Source organism: Trichomycterus rosablanca, chromosome 3 (assembly GCF_030014385.1).
Source record: "Trichomycterus rosablanca isolate fTriRos1 chromosome 3, fTriRos1.hap1, whole genome shotgun sequence".
Taxonomy (NCBI): domain Eukaryota; kingdom Metazoa; phylum Chordata; class Actinopteri; order Siluriformes; family Trichomycteridae; genus Trichomycterus; species Trichomycterus rosablanca.
In genome coordinates, this window is record NC_085990.1 from 9,977,375 (window position 1) to 9,998,823 (window position 21,449).

The following is a 21,449-nucleotide window of genomic DNA, read 5'->3' on the forward strand; positions in this document are numbered from 1 at the left end:
AACAGATTACTGTTTGAGCTTCACTCCTAGACAGAGAGCCAGCTCGTTCTTTTGGATCTTTCCATCTTTGTTGACGTCACAGTGGCGCAGCAACACGGCTCGCAACTGATCCAGCTCTGGCCCCGTAATACTCGGCTATTAAAGAGACAAGTGTTAAAGTCAATTATACAGAGTAAAATAAATCAACAGTTTTGTATTAAGTGTTCTAATGACCAATTTAAATGCAAACAAAGGGAAGGAAAGAGAAGGAGGCAAAAGTTTTGGGTCAGAACATGTCCAATCTCAGGGGGTACTATTTTGTCCCTAAGTGTATTTTGGAGCTAGAAAGAAAGTGAATGGCAGAGACCTTGTATTTTTCCGTGTTTTCTCCTAATCTAGAACATTTACAATTACCCACTGCACTTTCTTTGCTAGCTTGCAATGCATGCAAACTTTTTACAGAGTGCCATAGTAACGCTAAGCAATATTTGTTCCTCCATCACTCATGTCCGTGCTTCAACCAGACAGTATGAGTCACTGTTGCAGTGGCAATCAGGATATACCCTATTCAACCTTCCCTCCCTCAGACATGGTCAGTTGTCTCTTACTGAGCACCAGTGAAAGTCGAATTTAAGATCTCAGTCTCTCTGCAGTTGTGGACTTGTGTATTAGCCTGCTATATTACACAGTTGGACTTAGTCCAAATAGGTATTTTACAAGCAGAACAAGTCAGTACAAACTAACCAACCTAGGCTGGTAGGCTAGCTAGTTAACATAACCAAAAATGTTCTGTTGCTATCTGTTGCTAGTACCAGTGAATTAATACAGAAGAATTAAAAAGGGGTGCATCGATGGCACAGTGGTAAATAACGCTTGCTCACGATTGCTGGGATCTAGGGTTTGAATCCCCAGTGGTGCTATCAGCCGGTCAGGCAGTTACATACAGACATGACTGCGTATGTCTGAAAGAGGTGGTGGAGAAGGCCTGCAATGGATTGTAGTCCTGTCCTACTGCACTGTGATCCAGTAATTCCAAAAAAGCTGGGCCCGTCGCAACCATGACCAGGATAAATCGGTGGTAAAAGATGACAATAAAATAAAAAAATTAAAGCTGTGACTGGAATAATTAATTACTAAAAATGAGTGAATGAATGAATTGTGTATAGTGTGCAGTTGGGTGTGCAGTTGATATCTGGAACACCTGCACCACTGTTAAATATTCACACACACACACGCCGTATTAGCACAATGTGTGCTTTTTTCGAAACACATGCACAGCCCTAAATGGTGTTCCAACTGGTTTAATGATTAAACATCTTACCCTGACCAGCTCCATCATGTCTTTAACAAATCCGTCCACCTCCGGTCCCTCTAGATCACCTGTTTTATTCTGCAATAACAATCACACCTTTTATAACTCACATTACATTCACAGCATTTAGCAAACACACTTTTCCAAAGCTACATACAGGAGTGCTTTCCTCAGTAATAATTTCCTTACTCTAGTACATATAGACAACACAGATCTGCTAAACTCTGCTAGAAGAAAATATAGCTAAGAGAAGAGAAGTGTTTATTCTTATTTATAAAAAGACGTCAGTTAGTTCAGCATTTGTTTTCCTGTAGGTACTTAGTGATAAGTTGGTGAAGATCTTTAGTTGTCCTCTGAAGACAGCACCTATTCAAATAGACAGGGAAAATGTATTCCACTGCCTGATTGCTGGTACAGAGAAGAGCCTTGATGCTTGTTTTCCTTGAGTTCTTAGGTGGATCTATGTGTAGATGAGCCAGACTTGTGGCTCAAAATGTACAAATGGGGTTGGAAAATCACTTTAAGGTACACCAGAGCCAGTCTTTATTAGGCTTGGAATGCAGCCACAGGAAAACAATGGAGCGAGTACAGCAGTGGGGTGATATGGCAGCGCTTAGGAGATTTTTAATCTGTTCTGATGGCGGATGACCTGCTAGGAGTGACTTGAGGTAGTCCAGCTTTGAGATGGGACAGATTTCGCAGGAGGTTTATTAAGAGTAATGGCTGAATCTTAACGGCATGATCAGGCAAAGCTAGCATGATGTTGGGTATACTGAAGTGCTATCCACGTCTTGTTCTAGACTAACATTTACATTAATTCCTTCAAACATTTAACATTTAATTAAACTTTGTTTCTCCTGGGCCTACAATGACAATTTCTTTAAGTATGATCATGTATAATATTTAATAGACCCATCAAGACAAGCACCTGAAATGAACATGACAATTCTATGACTATATGTGGCCAAAAGTATGTGGACACCTGAACATGAACTTGTTTGACATCCCATTCAAAATCCAGTTTAAGAATATGGAGCTTGTGGCCTAAAGCTGTCACTCCTCTGGAAAATGATGCAACTTAATAATTAGGAAAGGTGTCCTCATACTTTTGGCTTTATAAAGCATAGCAAAAGTGTAAGGTATGTATGTAAATTGTGAACTCTTACGACATCGTAATGGTTGAAGATTTTTTCAAAGTCTTGCTTTCTCTCCTTTAGAGTGTTTGCCTGAGGTAGAGAAGAAGAATCAAAGGTTGTAGTGAGATCATGAAGTGTTAGTCAATTTCAGTGTTGAGTTCTAGTAAAATCGAATGTTGTGTCTTAGTTAAGTGTCAATTCTAGTCCAACAAAATATAATTATGATACTTAAGTATTGCCAAGTATTTAGTCATAGCCAATAGCATAGCTGAGATCTGAGTTTGTGGGTTTGCGTATCAGACCACTGTGCCACCCGAGCGCCTACAGTTATTTATCAGCTAATTCATTCACAGATCATAAAAGTTTTCAAAATCCAAGTGAAGATTTAATTGAGATGCATGAATGCAAGGAGATCAAAGAGATACTGACATCTAGCTTGAACTGCAGCAGGAAGTTCTCCTGCAAAGACAGAATTCTGAAAAAAGAAAATGAATAGATCAAATTATTGGCAATACAATACATTAAAAAAACAAAATAAAAGAAAGAAAATAAGTTCACTTCACAGATACATTTTATGGCCAAAAGTATGTGGACACCTGGTCATTTGCTTGTTGGAAATCCCTATCCAAATTGAAGTGTCACATCAGTGTCAGTACATTAAAACATGTGCAGCTAAGTGAAGACAGCATGTGAAAAAAGTGTAGCTTACCATATGTCAGAACCAAAAGGTTTTTTTAAGTACAGTGTCACCTTTTCCCCTTGGCATTATGGTAATGTGCGTGTATCAATATTTGCATTTAACTGTGCCTATGTGCCACTTCTTTCACAGGCACAAGTGGAAAATAATGAAGCTCAACCCTTAGTCCTGTGTTTGCCCCATATAATCACTGTCTTAACTCTTATTATTCTTACAAGGTCATTATTCTCTTGATTAGTGTTCATATTTACACCTTGTATGTCGGCATTTGTTGCAAAGTCTTGCTGTAAAGTCACCAGAAATTTTAAGCTTCCTATGTGGCGTGCATCCTAGTATGTGTGTTCCTCTTTGTGATAGGGTTCTGTGTGGGAACCCAACATCTGCAGGTGATAGGAAGGAGTCGCAGACTAGACACTAACGGAGGGGGTGTGTGGTGATCTGGGGTTGTGTGGGAATTGGAAATGACTAGATTTTGGAGTAGAGATTTCTAGTGCGACAGCCTATGAGCTTATGGTGTAAAGCTTGTCTGACTGTGGAAAGTGCGATATGTTCTATAGCAGCTTCTTATTAATGGCAGGCTTGTTTTTTGTATGACCATTCAGACAGCATAAGGTGATGGGTTTTATACATTTTTAGGCATGGGTGTGGCTAAATAACCTGAACTCAGTAATGAGGAGGAGCGTGCACGTAATTTGGTCATACCTGTTAAGTGTAACTGGTAAGTGGTTGGACAGGTGGTCATGTAGTCATAGAATAACACAAGACTACACTGTTTTTGGATTTGCATCAAGCTGCTCCTAATTCTCAGCCAGCAAACCACAAAACACCCCAAATATCAACTCTCACACACATGCACAAGAGGGACGATTTTATTCATTTGTTACCTTGCTAAATCGTTCAGATCCAAGCGGCCATCCTCATTCTTGTCAAATATTTTCATCTGACAAAATAAAAACACACAATCATTCATCAGAGTACAATCTTACTTTGGTAAACATCACTGTGCCAGCATCAATCATTAAAACAACTCAGGAGTATTTCTCAGACAGACTGATAAAATATACACTCTCCAGCTGATACAACAGGAGTAACACGAGGCCGAAATCTACGTATAAATTTAGTTTCCTGCAAAACAGATGTGATCAGGTGGGATCTTCTGCCACCCAATCAAAACTCTTAACTGATTCATCTTCTAAAAATAAATAGGGTCAGCCAGTCATCAACCACTGGAGCTTCATTATTTCACAAAACACAACCATCTCTGGTCGTTTCATTCCTGGGAGGAGCATCCATCAGATTCCACCATACATTATACACCAAAAATATAAGGTAATCTGTCCATGAGCTGAAGCTGAGGTGTAATTGTATTATTAAGCAAGAGATTAATTAAAAAAATAATTACAGATTCATCTAAATGGCTGAATAGGAACAAAATTCAGCTGTAGACTGGTAAAAAAAGAGTGGAGCCTTGGCGCTCCAGTAACGCAGCATTAAAACACATTAGCCCACAAGTGCTGAAATTTTGAACTTGCAAATTTAAATCTCAGCTCTGCTATCAGCCGGTCGGGTGCCTATATGCACAATAACAAGCTTGCCGGGGGGAAGGCTGGAGGGATTCCTCAAAACTGCATAACTGCATAACTGCAAAACATAACTGTGACTGTGCAAGGAAATGGTCCACTTTAAATCTAACATGCCACTTTGTTTCTTATAGATCGGTTCCTACAGATAAAACAGTTGGGACAGCTTAATGACTGAAATGGCTGGCATTTCACCAATTCTCCTAAAGTGAATTAGAAAGAGCTGCTCTAACTCACATGCTAGCAGTGAGTCAAAATGATTAACCACTAGATACATTCTAGGTAATAAATGTCAGTGCCAAATATAAATGTTTTAAAGTCAATAAAGTGGATAAAGCCAATCTACAAAAGCCAGTCTTCAGAATTCACTAAAGGGTGAAACATATGTAGACAACCTTCTTGCGTACTGAGTTAAGGTGTTTCAGCCATACCAGTTGCTAGCAAGAGTATAAAATCCCCCTTGGTGTTTGTTTGTTTATTAGGATTTTAATGTTTTAATGACAGGAACGGTAGTTATTCATTACACAAGGATCATTAGTTTACAATGTTATATTGAACACAGTCATGGACAGTTTTTTGTATCTCCAATTTACCGGAAACCGGAGCACCCGGAGTAAACCTATGCAGACACGGAAAGAACACGCAAACTCCACACAGAAAGGACCCGGACCCACAAGTTTGGTGTAAAGGAACTCAGGTGGCCTGCACACAGCCCTGACCTCAACCTCAATTGGAGGCCAGGTTGACTCAGCCAGCAGCAGTTCCTGACCTCTTGAATGCTTCTTTGAACAGGCACAAATTTTCACATTCTTGATAAAAGCTTTGACAGATGAATGGAGGCTGTTTTAGTCTCAAAAAGGAGGCAACTCCATATTAACACCTATAATAAAAATAGGATGTCCAATAATTTTGGCTATATGGTGTATTTAGAGAAAATGCAAGAACACTGATGATTCTTCTAGGCCTTCTGGTGGTCACCAAAAAAGTAAACAACCCACTTGAAAATCCTCTAATAAGATGAGGCAGCAGCGATATTATCTAATGTTAAATACTCATCTTACCACAATCAGACCATCGATTAAAAATTACCATAGACACAAAAAAGAACTTATGGTACCATAGCGTCTGTGTATTCGTCCAGCTTGCTGGAGGGCACGTCTTTCTTGTGCTGTCGAAAGAGGTCCTTCAGGAAATTCTGCAAGAAGAGACAAGGAAACGTCTCACAAAGTATTTAGCACTATGTAATGAGCCAAACCGACTTTAGAAACAAAAAAAGCTAATTGGGTAACAGTAAAGTTAAATGTTTACAAAGATTCTTTTTTTTTGCCGCTTACACCATAACTACACTGGCAGATGAGAGCCACAGACTAGCATAGACTAGTAAAGTCGCCAGATGCTTTTCTACACCAGCCAGCAATGGATGTATTCCTGCACCCACTACTTGTGCCAATGACTTGACCAGACAGCAGTTGTGATTAGGGCTTTATGCTAACATCAGATTCTACCCCCGTTATGTACCTCACTAAAAGTATTTGCCACATAAATACATCTAGTAGAACTGATGGGTTGGATGACACGCAGCTACTTTGCTACCTTCAGCTCAGCTGGAGATATATAACCACTGCAATCAGCATCGTACTTCCTCCAGATCTGTGAAGAAAAAAAAAAAACAGTTTATTTTTACACTTCAATTACAGTGCATGCTAGCATTAACATTAGCACTAACAAATACAGCAGTTAGGTAGATGACAAAGAGAAAAGATACAATGATACAAAGAGTTTCACCTTCATGAAATCCACACTGTTGTCCAGAGGAGCCTCACGACGGAATATCAACAGGAAGTTCTCATCCTCCGCCAGGATCATATTGGCCAGCTAAGTCGATAACATACATACAAAAAAGACACTATTTAGAAAAATAATGCCACACAGGAAGCAAAACCAAGTGGTTGGTCTGACTCAAACTGATTTATGCTCCTGTCCTGAAGCAATGTCATTTCATTGAGTGGCCTTCTGGTTTTCTGGCTGGAATTGGTGGAGATTAAAAAGCTTTGTAATGTTCCAAGTGCAGAGCCGTTTAGCTAATACGTGCTCCTTTTCTGACAGAGGATATTTTACCAATTAAAAGGATTGCAGGGTGGCAGGAATCCAGCCCATAAATTAAAGGCTGGACTGCTACGCATGCAGAAAATACATGAAAAAAACAGCTTGATGTTCTTAGTAAGGTTTGTGGACCACCATAAGCCATCGTAACAACTCTAGACCTTGACAATTATTTTACAAGTCTCTGTAGCCGTACTAGAAGGAACCACACTAAACCTGATGTTCTAATGATGGTGGCCAAGAGCAGTGTCTGACATTTCAGTCCCAAATCTCTTAAAAGAATCTTGTAGCTGTCCGTCATCAAATCTGCCTAATTTACAAGCCTCCATTCTTTAAGGAGACCCCCCAAACCATAAAAGCCATGGAGCCCCCTCACTGTAAGAGTCAAACACTCAGACCTGTACCATTCTCTTGGTGATATGAGCTCCTGTCTTCTATGCTTCTTTTGATCCAAAAACAAGGTCAACTGTACCAGATCTGCATTTTTATTCAAGTCACAGGTCATTGTAGGTTGTTAATTGTGTCATTCAGTCCAAGCTGTCTGGAAGCATCTGCACTTAATGTTTCTCTGTTCATTTATTAAGATTTTTTCTTAAAATGTGTTACCTATCTAAGTGTATGACTACAGTACTTCGTTATCACAGGTACGGTAATATTTGGTTTAACACCATGGTAATTTTCCATCACCTTTTGTTTTTCACCTACCAACCATCGCTGAGCTTTTTAGTCAGACCACTGTCCCACTCTATGACTCACTCTCGTCCTGTCCTAATGAATGTATTATTTACTGAATTCAATGCCAGGCAGAACCCTTTTTGGCTTACTGGCTATTGCTTGGCAACTGTGATTAAGATTATTCAGGAACAGCCACACTTGACCTTTCCTCAGATCCAATACCTATTAGATTATGGACTTGACTCAAGAACTATAAAAACATAAACTGATGTTTAATGTGCATGTTGCTCCATTTTTCAGTTAGAAAGATAAATGCAGGATTTTATTGGACTAGGATCAATTCTATGGCTCATCAGGAAAACACAACATGCCCTTTCATGTTTCTACTGTAGAGTCTTTATTAATGATCTTCTAACACTACATGGCCAGAAGTATGTGGACACCTGACCTGTTGGACACAACATTCCAAAAGCATTACCATTAATGTTAAGCTGTTCCCCTTTGTGGTTGCCTTATTGGAGCTTGTGCACACCAAGCTTCTCAAATCATGTCTTTTAAGAGGTTGCTTTGGTTGGTAGTACACAATTGATTTTATACACCTGTTAGCAATGGGTGTGGATAAAACCCCCAAATTCAACAGTTAGTAAAGGTCTTTACACATTGTTGGAAATATAATGGGTTTTTTGGTCCTTATGGGTGTAATAGTGCACACATTGGCAGTTCTGTTAGAGAAAAACCCTAATGCTTTATTATACAGTATAACAACATTCTGAACTGGAATGTAAACTGTTAGCCAGATCTTCCTGTTTAACACTGCAGCCTGACAATCACAAATGCTTCTGACTAAATGAGCACAAATTTAGCAAGACCCACTTTAAAAATCCTGCAGAAAATCTTCACAGGAGACTGTTACAGCTGCAAAGTATGAATCATATTACTGATTAAGTTTTTGAAACAGGCTAATTGTCAGGTGTCCACATACTTTTGACACTGTAATTTCATAAGCTGGACTTATTAAGACATCTGTGAAAAGACTGACTTGTTGACTTGTGCTTGCCAGAGACCAGAAGTCTGAGTCTTATAATTCAGAAAGAATTATTAGTGATTCATCTTTCTGGTACAGAATCACAACGTTTGGTTTTACGATGGTTAAAGATAATCTGAGTCATACCTCCTCGATCTGCAGCCGCCCGTCAGCTGTGACATCATATGCTGACATGAACCTGGTCTTCAGCTGCTGCACTTTCTCCTCTGTTATCTTATCCTAGGGAAGCAGGAAAATAATCCTGTTACCATGACCCATTATTGTCTGTTTGCCCACCACACATGCACACTTACTAACTCATAGCTGTATACAAGCAATGGCATACTAGGCAGATGCCTTGGGAACAATAACCGTTGGACATAATGGTAGCACAGCAGTAAACATACCCGTGTCCCAACTTTTTTTGAAGCCTGTTGCATCTATTACATTTAAAATGAGTATTTATATAGAAATCATATTGGATGATGGACCTTTCATTGTTAATGTCTTCTAACAACAGTTTTGATTTGCAGTCATTTTCATGTATTTTTAGAGTTAGTTACAGTTTATGGTTAGGGTTGAGATATACAGTTTAGGGTTAGGATTGGGATATCCAGTTTAGGGTTAGGGGTGAGATACACAGTTTAGGGTTAGGGTTGCGGTTGAGATATACAGTTTAGGGTTAGGATTGAGATATACAGGTTAGGCTTGGGATTGAGCTATACAGGTTAGGGTTAGGGTTGAGATACACAGTTTAGGGTTAGGGTTGGGGTTGAGATATACAGTTTAGGGTTAGGATTGAGATACACAGTTTAGGGTTAGGGTTGAGATATACAGTTTAGGGTTAGGGTTGGGATATATACAGTGTATCACAAAAGTGAGTACACCCCTCACATTTCTGCAGATATTTAAGTATATCTTTTCATGGGACAACACTGACAAAATGACACTTTGACACAATGAAAAGTAGTCTGTGTGCAGCTTATATAACAGTGTAAATTTATTCTTCCCTCAAAATAACTCAATATACAGCCATTAATGTCTAAACCACCGGCAACAAAAGTGAGTACACCCCTAAGAGACTACACCCCTAAATGTCCAAATTGAGCACTGCTTGTCATTTTCCCTCCAAAATGTCATGTGATTTGTTAGTGTTACTAGGTCTCAGGTGTGCATAGGGAGCAGGTGTGTTCAATTTAGTAGTACAGCTCTCACACTCTCTCATACTGGTCACTGAAAGTTCCAACATGGCACCTCATGGCAAAGAACTCTCTGAGGATCTTAAAAGACGAATTGTTGCGCTACATGAAGATGGCCAAGGCTACAAGAAGATTGCCAACACCCTGAAACTGAGCTGCAGCACAGTGGCCAAGATCATCCAGCGTTTTAAAAGAGCAGGGTCCACTCAGAACAGACCTCGCGTTGGTCGTCCAAAGAAGCTGAGTGCACGTGCTCAGCGTCACATCCAACTGCTGTCTTTGAAAGATAGGCGCAGGAGTGCTGTCAGCATTGCTGCAGAGATTGAAAAGGTGGGGGGTCAGCCTGTCAGTGCTCAGACCATACGCCGCACACTAAATCAAATTGGTCTGCATGGCTGTCACCCCAGAAGGAAGCCTCTTCTGAAGTCTCTACACAAGAAAGCCCGCAAACAGTTTGCTGAAGACATGTCAACAAAGGACATGGATTACTGGAACCATGTCCTATGGTCTGATGAGACCAAGATTAATTTGTTTGGTTCAGATGGTCTCAAGCATGTGTGGCGGCAATCAGGTGAGGAGTACAAAGATAAGTGTGTCATGCCTACAGTCAAGCATGGTGGTGGGAATGCCATGGTCTGGGGCTGCATGAGTGCAGCAGGTGTTGGGGAGTTACATTTCATTGAGGGACACATGAACTCCAATATGTACTGTGAAATACTGAAGCAGAGCATGATCCCCTCCCTCCGGAAACTGGGTCGCAGGGCAGTGTTCCAGCATGATAATGACCCCAAACACACCTCTAAGACGACCACTGCTTTATTGAAGAGGCTGAGGGTAAAGGTGATAGACTGGCCAAGCATGTCTCCAGACCTAAACCCAATAGAACATCTTTGGGGCATCCTCAAGCGGAAGGTGGAGGAGCGCAAAGTCTCGAATATCCGCCAGCTCCGTGATGTCGTCATGGAGGAGTGGAAAAGCATTCCAGTGGCAACCTATGAAGCTCTGGTAAACTCCATGCCCAGGAGAGTTAAGGCAGTTCTGGGAAATAATGGTGGCCACACAAAATATTGACACTTCAGGAACTTTCACTAAGGGGTGTACTCACTTTTGTTGCCGGTGGTTTAGACATTAATGGCTGTATATTGAGTTATTTTGAGGGAAGAATAAATTTACACTGTTATATAAGCTGCACACAGACTACTTTTCATTGTGTCAAAGTGTCATTTTGTCAGTGTTGTCCCATGAAAAGATATACTTAAATATCTGCAGAAATGTGAGGGGTGTACTCACTTTTGTGATACACTGTACATAGCCCTCTCAGTACAGTAACACTGTTAGTCCTGCTGTTCTAGAACAGCAGTTATAAACTAAAAGATTATAAATAAGTATTAAAACTAATAAACTAGCAATTTAATTACTATTGAAAGGCAACAATAAAACTAAAATTGGTCACTTTAATAGGTTATATTTTATTTTTCCAGTCTCAAATAAAATTGGAATTCGAACGGTATTTGAACAATAAATAAAGAAAAACTTTATATATTTTTATTGTAGTGTAACTTCACATTAGTGTTGCAGTTGTGCCAGTGCACAAGGGGCAGACATAAAGTGTCAACACATCTAACCTCAATTTCCTGAAGAAGGCTAAGTTCCTGTGAAGACGCAGGTTGAGCTGATACTGAGCAAGAAAAGCTGATGTAATAGTTGATGCAGCAAAACTGTGCTAGATAAACATGCACAATGGCCTCAATAATTTTAAATAGAAGAAGCTTGGCACAACCTTGAACCTTTTTGGAGTCTAGAGGCCTAATTGGACATCCAGGCAAGAAGAGCCTTAATGGTGAGATAATATGAAACCCAACAGTCACTTTAAAAGAGCTCCAAAACATCTTTGAAAAGAGCTGAAAATGGCAGCCAGACCCTTTACTGTCCAATCTAATGGAACTTGAGAGGATCTGTGATGAAGAATAAGATCCAGTGTGTGCAAAGCTTGAATATATGTATCCAAGAACACTTGCAGCTGTAACTGCTGCCAAAGACTTCTACAAAGGTTTGAATAAAGAATCTGAATATTTTGTTAATTTAGTCCTTATTTATTAATTACAAATACCTCCTTCACTTTGTCATTATGGGTGATCTATATTATTTGCAATGAGTTACAAACCTGTGGTCTCAGTTTGGTCAGCATGTGTCGAAAAAAGGCGTCCAGCTCCTTTCCTTCAATATAACCATTATCTGCAGGACAATATTTACAAGGGAAATGTCACATTTAGCTTTTTATTTATCATAAGAAAGATTTAAAACCATCACAAACAGTGCACTATGTATGTGGACACCACTCTTTATTACTGAGTTCATGTTTTCCAGCCACACCCATGACCTATAACAGGTGTATATAAACAAGTGATAATTAATTACATATAATTTATTATTAGGTGGTCTGTAACAAATCATAGAAATGAAATTATGAACATCAGTGTTAGGAATGTCAGAGGCAAGCACAAATTTCCACAAACACACTCCAAAATCTTGTGAAAAGCATTACCAGATGAATGATGTGTGGTATGGTTGGTCTAGGGACTCTGTGTCAATACCCATATTTGAGGCAGAGAATAAAATGTCCAACATGTTGGTAAAGTGTCCACATACTTTTGTAATAAGTCATAGACCTTCTAATTGATGCCAGTACATATATTTTGGGGGTTGTGTTAGAGATCTTTCGTAGTTTATAAATGTTTTGAGAAATAAATGTAATTTTTAAAGCTCTGCTAAAGATAAGGATTTTAAAATATTAAAACATATAACCAAGCATGAATGTTCCTCTAGAAAAAGACTTTTAAAAGTAGCTTTTCAGTTTGTTGCCTTTAGCAGTGCAATCAAGAGCTTCTGCATGTGTGTAACACATAGATCATTTGTATAGATTGACCTTCTCTTACCATCTGCATCAAAGTGTTGCCAAATCTGCAGAAATCCAGCAGCATCCAACTTGTCCAGAGAAAGGTCCATGGCTTCGAACTGGGATGAGAAAATTCTCTTTACAATGAGAAAATAATCAAATGTAGAGAGGAAATAATAAAGCAATGTGTTGCACCAGTCAAGCGAGAAGCTCTGTGGTCCTGAAGTGAAGTGACGGAAGAGAGACTGCTCAACCTCACCCACAACTCCACCTCTCTCACTTTTTCCCTCTCTGGCTCTGATTGGTGTGTTCTTGTTTAGGCAAAACTGCTTCATTAATAATTTATTCATTTATTTATTTTCCTTTTAGCCACTAACACCATACTAACCAATTCATCCTGGTGGAATAGAGCAACAAGTCAACCCAGAGTACCATTTACTTACAGCCAATTTAATTCATTTCCATACTGGGGATCAAGAAAGATTTCTCTGATGGAAGTTCTGCTCTACTTGAGATGCTTTGCTCAACTGTAGATGCTGTTATTGTTACAGCTCAAGCTTGAAATGTAGAACACATAAATCATATCATCTTAAAATCAACATTCACTACTGAGTTCCAAACTGCATCTGGAAGCTATTTGGTTCAGGTATTGTAGCCACATACAGTCATAAGATATATAATGGCTGGTGGGGGGTTTAAATCACACCACCATTGGACTCCATCTGACAGCCTGGGGAACTACAAATACTACAAATGGGACCTGGGGTTAATTTTAGTGCATGATTACTACCTGTAAGGAGTTTAGCATGTTCTTTCAGTGTCCATGTGGTTTTCCTCCAGGTACCTCTAACTCCTCAAAACAGACACAAGGTGGATTGGCCACTCAGCCGTCAGTGAGAGTAAGAGAGTGACTAAATGTGTGAATGTAGGATACTGCAGTGGGACCCTGGTCAGGGCAATGTAATTACTAACTGAAGATAAATGAATTAATGAAAGATACAGTTTATGGATTTTGTATATGGTCAGGGTGGAAATGGGTCCAGAGTCTACTAGGAAACAATGGAATCATTAACAGAATACATCCTTTACAGTGTGCCAGTCCATTCGAAGTTATTACTTGCTTACTTACACACAGAGGTAATTCACAGCAGCCAATCCACCTAATGGTGTGTAGGTGGGAGAAAAAGCAAAGTACTCAAGGAAAACCCACCTGAACATCCCAAACTATCTACACACAGTGATCAGAGGTGAGATTTGAGCCATCCACTCTATCTGCTGCGCAACCATGCTTTTTTAGTACTAATACTACTATTACCAACAATTTATTATTTTTACTTATTGCTACAACCTGGGCAGGGTAACAGTGGGGTCAGCATTACCAAAAAATCACTAGGTACCAGACAGATGGATTCTGGATGCAAGTTCAGTTCAATCCAGTCTCACTTATACATTTACTCAGAGCATAAGAAATACTGAGCAGCAAGTTAACCTACTGGCATGTTTGAAGAAAACAAAAGTACTATAGGGACATGGGGAGAACATGCTTTCTTACTCCCAGACAGTAACTGGGGGTGAGGTTTAAACCCTACTAATTTTATTATATAATCATTGGCAAGTTAACTAAACTGTGTAAGCACAGTGACATAACTGGTAGTGTTGGTGTCACACAACTCCAGTAACATAGGTTTAACCCCACACCTGGCTATTAAGTGTAGGGAGTGCAAAAAAATGGGCCAAACTCAAAATTGCATTGATGTTTGAATAGAAAAAAAACAAGCCAGACGATTTTTGGGAATCTTGGGAACCCCTGTAATTTATCTTTGTGTACAAAAGACTATTTAAGTGAAGTTTTCCTGTTTCCAGCTCATCTTACCCTCTAACAGTTCACTGCAGCAAGAAGTAAATAATGGCGCCGGTAGCAGGCGTGCAGCTTTTGTTTCTTGCTAATTTTCTTCACCAAGGGTTTGTTGTTAAGAACATTAAAATGACTTTTTCACATACTCGTCTTTTTCTCGACTTTTCCCTCTTTGATTAAAGATAAAATAATGTATAAATTAATCAATTAACTCAGAAACAGTGACACTAATTATTTTGCGCTACGTGTTTTCATGTCTCCTCTTTAACTGTTACTACAGCACCATCTAGCGGAAATTAGGTACAATTACAGTTTGATGTCTTAATTAGTTTCAGTAATTAATAACTGGTATCAAATAAAAACAGTAAATAAAAAATAATTGATTAATTCATCCATTCACTACTTTATCCTGGTTTTGGTTGCACTGGGATTTAAGACTGAATGATGGTTTATCTTGGGAGAATTTGATGCCTTTATTCAGGGTGTATTCCTGCAATGTTCTCAAGTGGCACCTGACCCACAGTGACCCTGATGATAAAAAGTTACCAATGCCGATTGAATGAATGAATGCATGAATAAATGCATTGTACACCTAGAATCTTATTTAACCAATCAAGGAGAGGCATAAAAAGACCAAATTCCCTCATAAAGATCCATCATTAAAAAAAAAACAAAAAAAAAAACACACACACCAGACATCTTTAATGTGTAAAATCAGTTTAATCAGATTGGTAGAAAGGCGTCCAAAAATTGGAAACGTCCACAGACTACACAGTGTACGAGTATGAAATGTTAGGATTCAATTAGATCAAAACACTGTGATTATGAAAACACGACAAACAAATCAGAAAGCATGCATTCTAAAAAGACTGAAAAATAACACAATCATTTATTTTTACATTAACACTGATCTGATCTTCACACTCGTTCTACCAGACTGACTTCCATCCATGACGAAGAGCAAAAAACAAAACAAAAATTACATGAAATCATTGTGCTAAGCAGTGTGCAATAACATTAATAGAAATTGTCTGCAGTGATAAACAAAATGTACATCCTAAGCAAGAAAACAACAAAAACAACCTAAGAGCTGCTTGTACTGGATTAAATAATTTAAAAGAACAAAAACGCCAACCACCATATATTCATTATAATAAATTAAAGAACTATACATCTTTCTCAAAGAACAGTGTGCTTGGTACCTTATAGTCTCATCTGCTTACACATCCATATATTAGTAAATATTAATCATTTTTAATCCTGGACATTAAATACACTCTCAAAAACAAAGTACTGAAAAATCCTTCGTTTGTTGAAGGTAGTAGTACCCTCGAGGATACATAAAAAAAAATATATAGGAGTCATTTAAAGGTACAACAGTTTAAAGGTACAACAGTGCATTACGTTTCTTAAATTAGCTTTAAAAAACAATAATGTACATTTCATGTATAATACACAAGCTAAAAGTATACTATATGACTAAGAGTATTCACATACTTTTGGTCATACAGTGTAAGCACGCTAGATGGTACCAGTCAAGTGACAAAAAGGTTCATTTGAGTACTTGTACTTTTAAACCCTCCACTCTCAAAAATAGGAGTACCATGAACTACTGTTAATGGATGCTAATCAATGAAGCTAATGTACTGTACCTAGCAAATGATTACAGTCTATCTCACCCAAAACCATCACCTATGCATTCCCTTTAGTTTTGATTAGAATTTAAAAGAAAGGGCCTTGCTTATGATTAGGCTTGAGCCAGCAACCTTCTGATCACAAGTCTAGTACTAAACTACCACTGTAAATATGTAAACATATTAAATCCTGGGCTGATGGTAGTTCCTCATAGTTTATTATGATGTTAATCATTATGACCGTCTGACTGGGTTGAAGTATCTCAGAAAGAGCAAGGGTGTTACAGGTGTAATAGGTCAATTATATAAAGGAAATTATATGCTTCCAACTTTACAGCAACAGTTTAGGAAAAGCCCTTTCCTGTTCCAGCATCAATTCATGTCTATAAATATATGCCCTGACCTCAACCCCAATGAACAGCTTTGGAATTAACTGGAACATTAATTGAGGCTTTGCTGACCAACGTCCCTGCCCAGCCATACAAATGCTGTGTTGATGGAATGGGCACAAATTCCCACAGACATACTTTAAAAGTATTGTGTAAGCCTTCTTAATAGAGTAGTTGTTGTTATAGCTGAGAAGATCACACAGAGGTCACTTTTTTTAATACAATTTGTTTTTGAAATGGGATGTCCAACAAGCTTATGGTTTTTACCATATAGTGTATTTTTTCACTTCAGTAACTGAGCTTCAGTACAAAATTAAAGAAGAATTTAAGTTACAGATTAAGAAATACATTGTCCTTATTATTATTTTATCATTAATATTATTTTAATAAAATACATTTTGAACTAGTTTAATCAATAGTGGACTTGCTAGTAGACTAAGGCTTTTGGACACTATAGTATATGTGGAGTGTATAAACACTGATCACATCTTGTATACACACATAGACTTCACATGCAAATGGGAAAAAAATAGATTTTAAGAGTAAAAGAAGCTGTTCATATCAAAACCCACAGAAAGAAAAACACAGGAGAGCAAAAGAGACGGACGTGTGTTCATAAAGAACTTCAATACTGATCCAGGATCTCTTCATTCAGACAGTGGAAAAACATAAAAGATCCAAACACAAAGGAATCAGATCTGATCTGATTTTAGGTGATTTGAGGTAGAGTCTGATCCCAAGTTGCCATAAATATATGAGTCTGACTATATCCCAGGTGGTGATCCCAATCGATCTGGCCAGGGCGTCCAACATGCAGAATTGGCTGTGTCTGAGGGTGGGAGGGTCGAAAAAGGGTTGCTGGGCAATTGTGACCCAAATGCATGCGTCAGAGGGGGCAGGTGATCATTTCAACCCTCTTTAGCCTGTGTGAGGATGGTGCAGACACCCAGGAGTTGGCAAAGATAGGCAAACTGGCTATGATCAGATTAAGAAAAATAACAAAAAATTATCATGAACCTAGAAAAATACTGATCAATGATGAGCATAGGAGAAGAAGGCTGATCTTAAATCGGACAAATAAAGAAAAAGTATGATTGCTGATCAACATATAATGGAAAAGTATGATATTAAATCTTACAGCTGGAAGAATCTGATTCAAGAAACCCATAGGAAGACAGATTTGATCTTATGTCAACATTAACAGGAAGGGAATCAGATCCAAGATCAGTACAGATGTTCAAGAACGCATGATCACAAGGACTGAGAAAGGTGGATTCACAACAACACAGAAGCAAAACAAAGGCATGTGAAGTCCCATCTCACATGGAATCTGATCTGTTCTTTGTGTTCGCAGACTGGAAACCCAAAAAAAGCGAAAATCGAAAGTTCTGACACACACACGCACACACACACACATTAAACAAGTGTTGTCAATATTCACAAGTTTCAATAAGAATCAGACATGCAGAGAGGATGGAAGACGCCGTCGGTGTCCTGCTTCGACTGATCACAGTACAGTAGAGTGGAGCACTAAGGCACAAGGGCGGAGTGAAGCGCCCCCAGTGTTTGCACGTAAACGAGGGTTGGGCACAGTGTGGAAACACCCTGATAGCTGTGGAAGCAACGATTTTGCTATATCAGTGCTATAACAGTGTGTTAGCCCTAATTAGTATGCAAGTTAGGAAATTAGATTAAAGCAAGACACGTCATACAGCGAGTCACTTCCTGTACCAGTAAGAGACAGGATGAGGTCCATTCCAAAGTAATCAGGCCAAATTTGAAGTGAGAACACCTACATTAAGGTTGTTCCAAACCCAAAGTCCTTCGGTGTGCACTCCACTACAGCCTTCAGGTTGTGGATGTCAAAAAGTCTGAAGCTTTTATTGTTTATTAGAAGAGTTGGACATTCTTTAGGTGTCCAGCAAACAAGCGGCTGGGTCATGGCTAGTCATGGAAGCCCAACTACTGTAAATGCTACAGTGGCTTAAAGGAGCAAAACCAAGAAGTACACTATAAAAGACAATAGTATTAAGACACCCCTTCTAATTTTTAAATTCATGTGTTTCAGCCACAACAATTGCTAACAGGTAATAAATCAATTATATAAAGAACATGATATGCTTCCAACTTTGAAACAACAGTTTAAGGAATGCCCTTACCTGTTCCATCATAACTGTACCTCTGTGCACAAAGCAAGCTCTATAAAGACATGAAGAAAAGCTTGGGTTGAAGAGACTCCAGTGGAATCCAGTTTGGAATTAACTGGAACATCAACTGAGGCTTTCTTGACCAACATCAGTACCCAGCCATGCAAATGCGTTTTTTGACTAAATGGGCACAACTTTCCACAGACAAACTTTAAAGTCTAAGGAAAAGCCTTCTTAGAAGAGATTACAATGAGGTCACTCTATTTTAATACCATTTGTTTTTTTTAAGTGTAATGTCCAATAAGCTCATGGTAAGGTGTCCAAATACTTTCGCCATATAGTGTAAGAACATCCTAGTAATCCTTTTTGATTACTGGGCAACTGTGCAATTTTGCACACACTCTTATATTTACCTGAGACCAATGCAGTGTGGCCATGTGTCCTGTTTTGTAAACCTAATACATTTTACTTTACTGGAGGTTAGAAACATCAGCACTCACAGCTGTAATTGACTTGCCAACAGATCAGTCCTAAGGCTTTTTCCACTGTCGTTTGACAATTTCTTAGTCATTCCTCGTTGTTTGTAGAGCTGACATGTCACACGTAGGTTTGTATTGATAGATTTGCACTGAATTTTCACTGAGCTGCTCTGCCATGACAGACTGGAGATAAACACACTCATGCTAAGCATACAAGATGTACAGCCATTACAGTGCTCCCTTGCTACAATGCTCAGAATACAGCCAGAATACATCACGTCCTGATACTTTATGAAACATAACACAATAACGAGCATGAAATTGATCTTGTGTGGCTGGAAATACTAACTGGTAACTAATACTGAGCAACGTTCATAACAACATTGCTACAACAGCAAGATGGACACATCTTACCAAAACAAATTCTAACAAATGCTTTTATTTATGCATGTAATGTTTTAGCTTTGACTTTATGCCTTGACCTCCAGAAACCTGTCATTTTCGTGAAGTGAACCATCAGGACAAATATTTGATTCTTTGTCATGATCACTTAGGAATGGACCCCGAACTGGATGCTACAGAAGAATCAGATGCACATTTAGTAACAGACACACACTTCATTACACAGTTGTCTGTACATGGTGAATTTGGTTGGAATGCATCGTTCTTATTAACAGTCGTGAGTTTCTGAAACATTGAAAGAACACACAGAGTGAATCGGTCTCGTCCTCATTCTCTCACTCATGCTTTATACAAAAATAAATTCTTTATCTGCTTCTTCTCCAGAATCTGCTGATTTGCTGCTCTGAATCGAGTCTTTGTCCCTCTCAGCAGATTTGGCTTTTGACCCGTTCTCGTCCAAGCTCTGCCTTTTCAGGCTGGAGGATGTTTTTGCTGTAGAAAAGAGAATACATTAGAAAAAAAGACAATAAAAATGTGACTTTAAAAACCTCCTAAGACTAATAGATGCTATTTTTCTTTTTGATTACAATTAATACATAATTTTTGTTAATAATTTTATATACAAGCAGGTTTTCTGCACCAACAGCACTGATATATCATATTTTTCAACCATTAGCTGATTAGCTTGTCCTGTTGGATCAGCAGAATGGCCACAGTAACACTGTTAGGTTCCATTAAAGCTGCTTTGGTGGCCCAAACCAACACCTTACCAAAACATTTTACTTTAATGATTATTTAAGGATGTAAAAAGTAACATCCTAATTGAAGACAGAAATTCAAGATTCATCAATGGATGACTGAGTGAATCTAGCTTCACTATGGTCGAACATGATGAAATAAAACTGAAAACTGATGGAATGAGATGTACATAGAGATGCACTAACCCAATATTGAGCACCCTGGTAAAAAATTGGAAAATTATCTATTATATGGTTCTGTGTCTAAACTTGTTTCTGCTGCAAAATGAATACAGACATATTGTTGGTTTTAGCCGGGCAGTGATGGTTTTGGCTTAAAAACAAAACAAAACAGAACAACAGAAACAACATTACTCATTACATCATTGACTTGCATTTGCTGTTTTTTGAAAGCAAAACCAACACTGTCTATGTTTAACCAGCACTAAATCAGTACTTAGCATCAGAAACACCAGATGCTCACAACAAATGCTTTGATCTGGACTTTTTAGCAGGGTACCAGGACGATCCTGTCCTTAAACTCCAGATTACTTCTAAATCAGGTTTGACCCGCTGCCAAATAAGAATCACTGACATTGGCACATCAGTTTTACATCAGTATTGGTTACTGGCTGATACTTGAGGCTCAGATATTGGTATCATGATAGAACAGGATTGGTGCATCTTGCGATGTGAAATGTGAAAGGTGTGAGGTCTGACCAGACTGGGAGAGGGAAGTCCTGCGTTCTCGCCTGCCCTCCTGCTCCTCTGAGAGCTGCACTGCTGATTTCTCCAGCTCAGACTCATGTTTAAATACACTAACGTCTCTAGCTCCGTCCACTGCAGAGAGGAGTGGTGCATTGCTTAGCTCTTAACACTAAAGAAATGGTTAATATAATGGTCACTTTGCTCTGACCTGGAAATTGAAAGAATTTGGCCATTATAATGACTTTCCTCAGATGCCAAGTCTTCTTATATGAGCTACTGATCCAGCAAAGGTCAAATTGATAAATGTAACATTTTAAGAAAAAAGGTCAATATTACATTTAAGGGATGTTTATTAAATGAGGTGCTGATGATGCTTAGCACGAAACCAGATGATGATGAAGAATTAGAAAATAAAACAAACTCACACCAACAAACATGTAAGCAAACAATATGAAAAAGATTACTGGTGAACTGATTCTTATGATTATTGTTCCTAG

The 21,449-nt window shown here is 38.7% G+C and overlaps 2 protein-coding genes across 6 annotated transcripts in view; both read right to left on the bottom strand.

The window, feature by feature from the left end:
• scgn (secretagogin, EF-hand calcium binding protein) lies at positions 1-12,711 on the bottom strand. Its single transcript, XM_062991814.1, has 11 exons — positions 12,642-12,711; positions 11,870-11,940; positions 8,654-8,746; positions 6,490-6,579; positions 6,298-6,354; positions 5,822-5,899; positions 4,009-4,064; positions 2,857-2,902; positions 2,458-2,517; positions 1,301-1,369; positions 1-135 (listed from the first exon to the last, which is right to left on the bottom strand). Exons 1-11 carry the CDS (start codon positions 12,709-12,711, stop codon positions 7-9), a joined length of 819 nt encoding a protein of 272 aa, XP_062847884.1. The 3' UTR covers positions 1-6.
• A 6,179-nt stretch (positions 12,712-18,890) lies between these two features.
• The window catches only part of LOC134310892 (F-actin-uncapping protein LRRC16A-like), a 58,628-nt gene continuing 56,069 nt past the window's right edge, over positions 18,891-21,449 (bottom strand). For 4 of the 5 annotated variants that reach the window (XM_062992624.1, XM_062992622.1, XM_062992621.1 and 1 more), the window contains 2 exons: positions 20,965-21,084; positions 18,891-19,999 (listed from right to left, as the gene is read on the bottom strand). In XM_062992624.1, coding sequence (XP_062848694.1) covers positions 19,854-19,999; positions 20,965-21,084 — 266 coding nt within the window. In that variant the 3' untranslated portion in view covers positions 18,891-19,853. The remainder of the gene's footprint in view (positions 20,000-20,964; positions 21,085-21,449) is intronic. The other variant, XM_062992625.1, reaches the window with a different exon arrangement.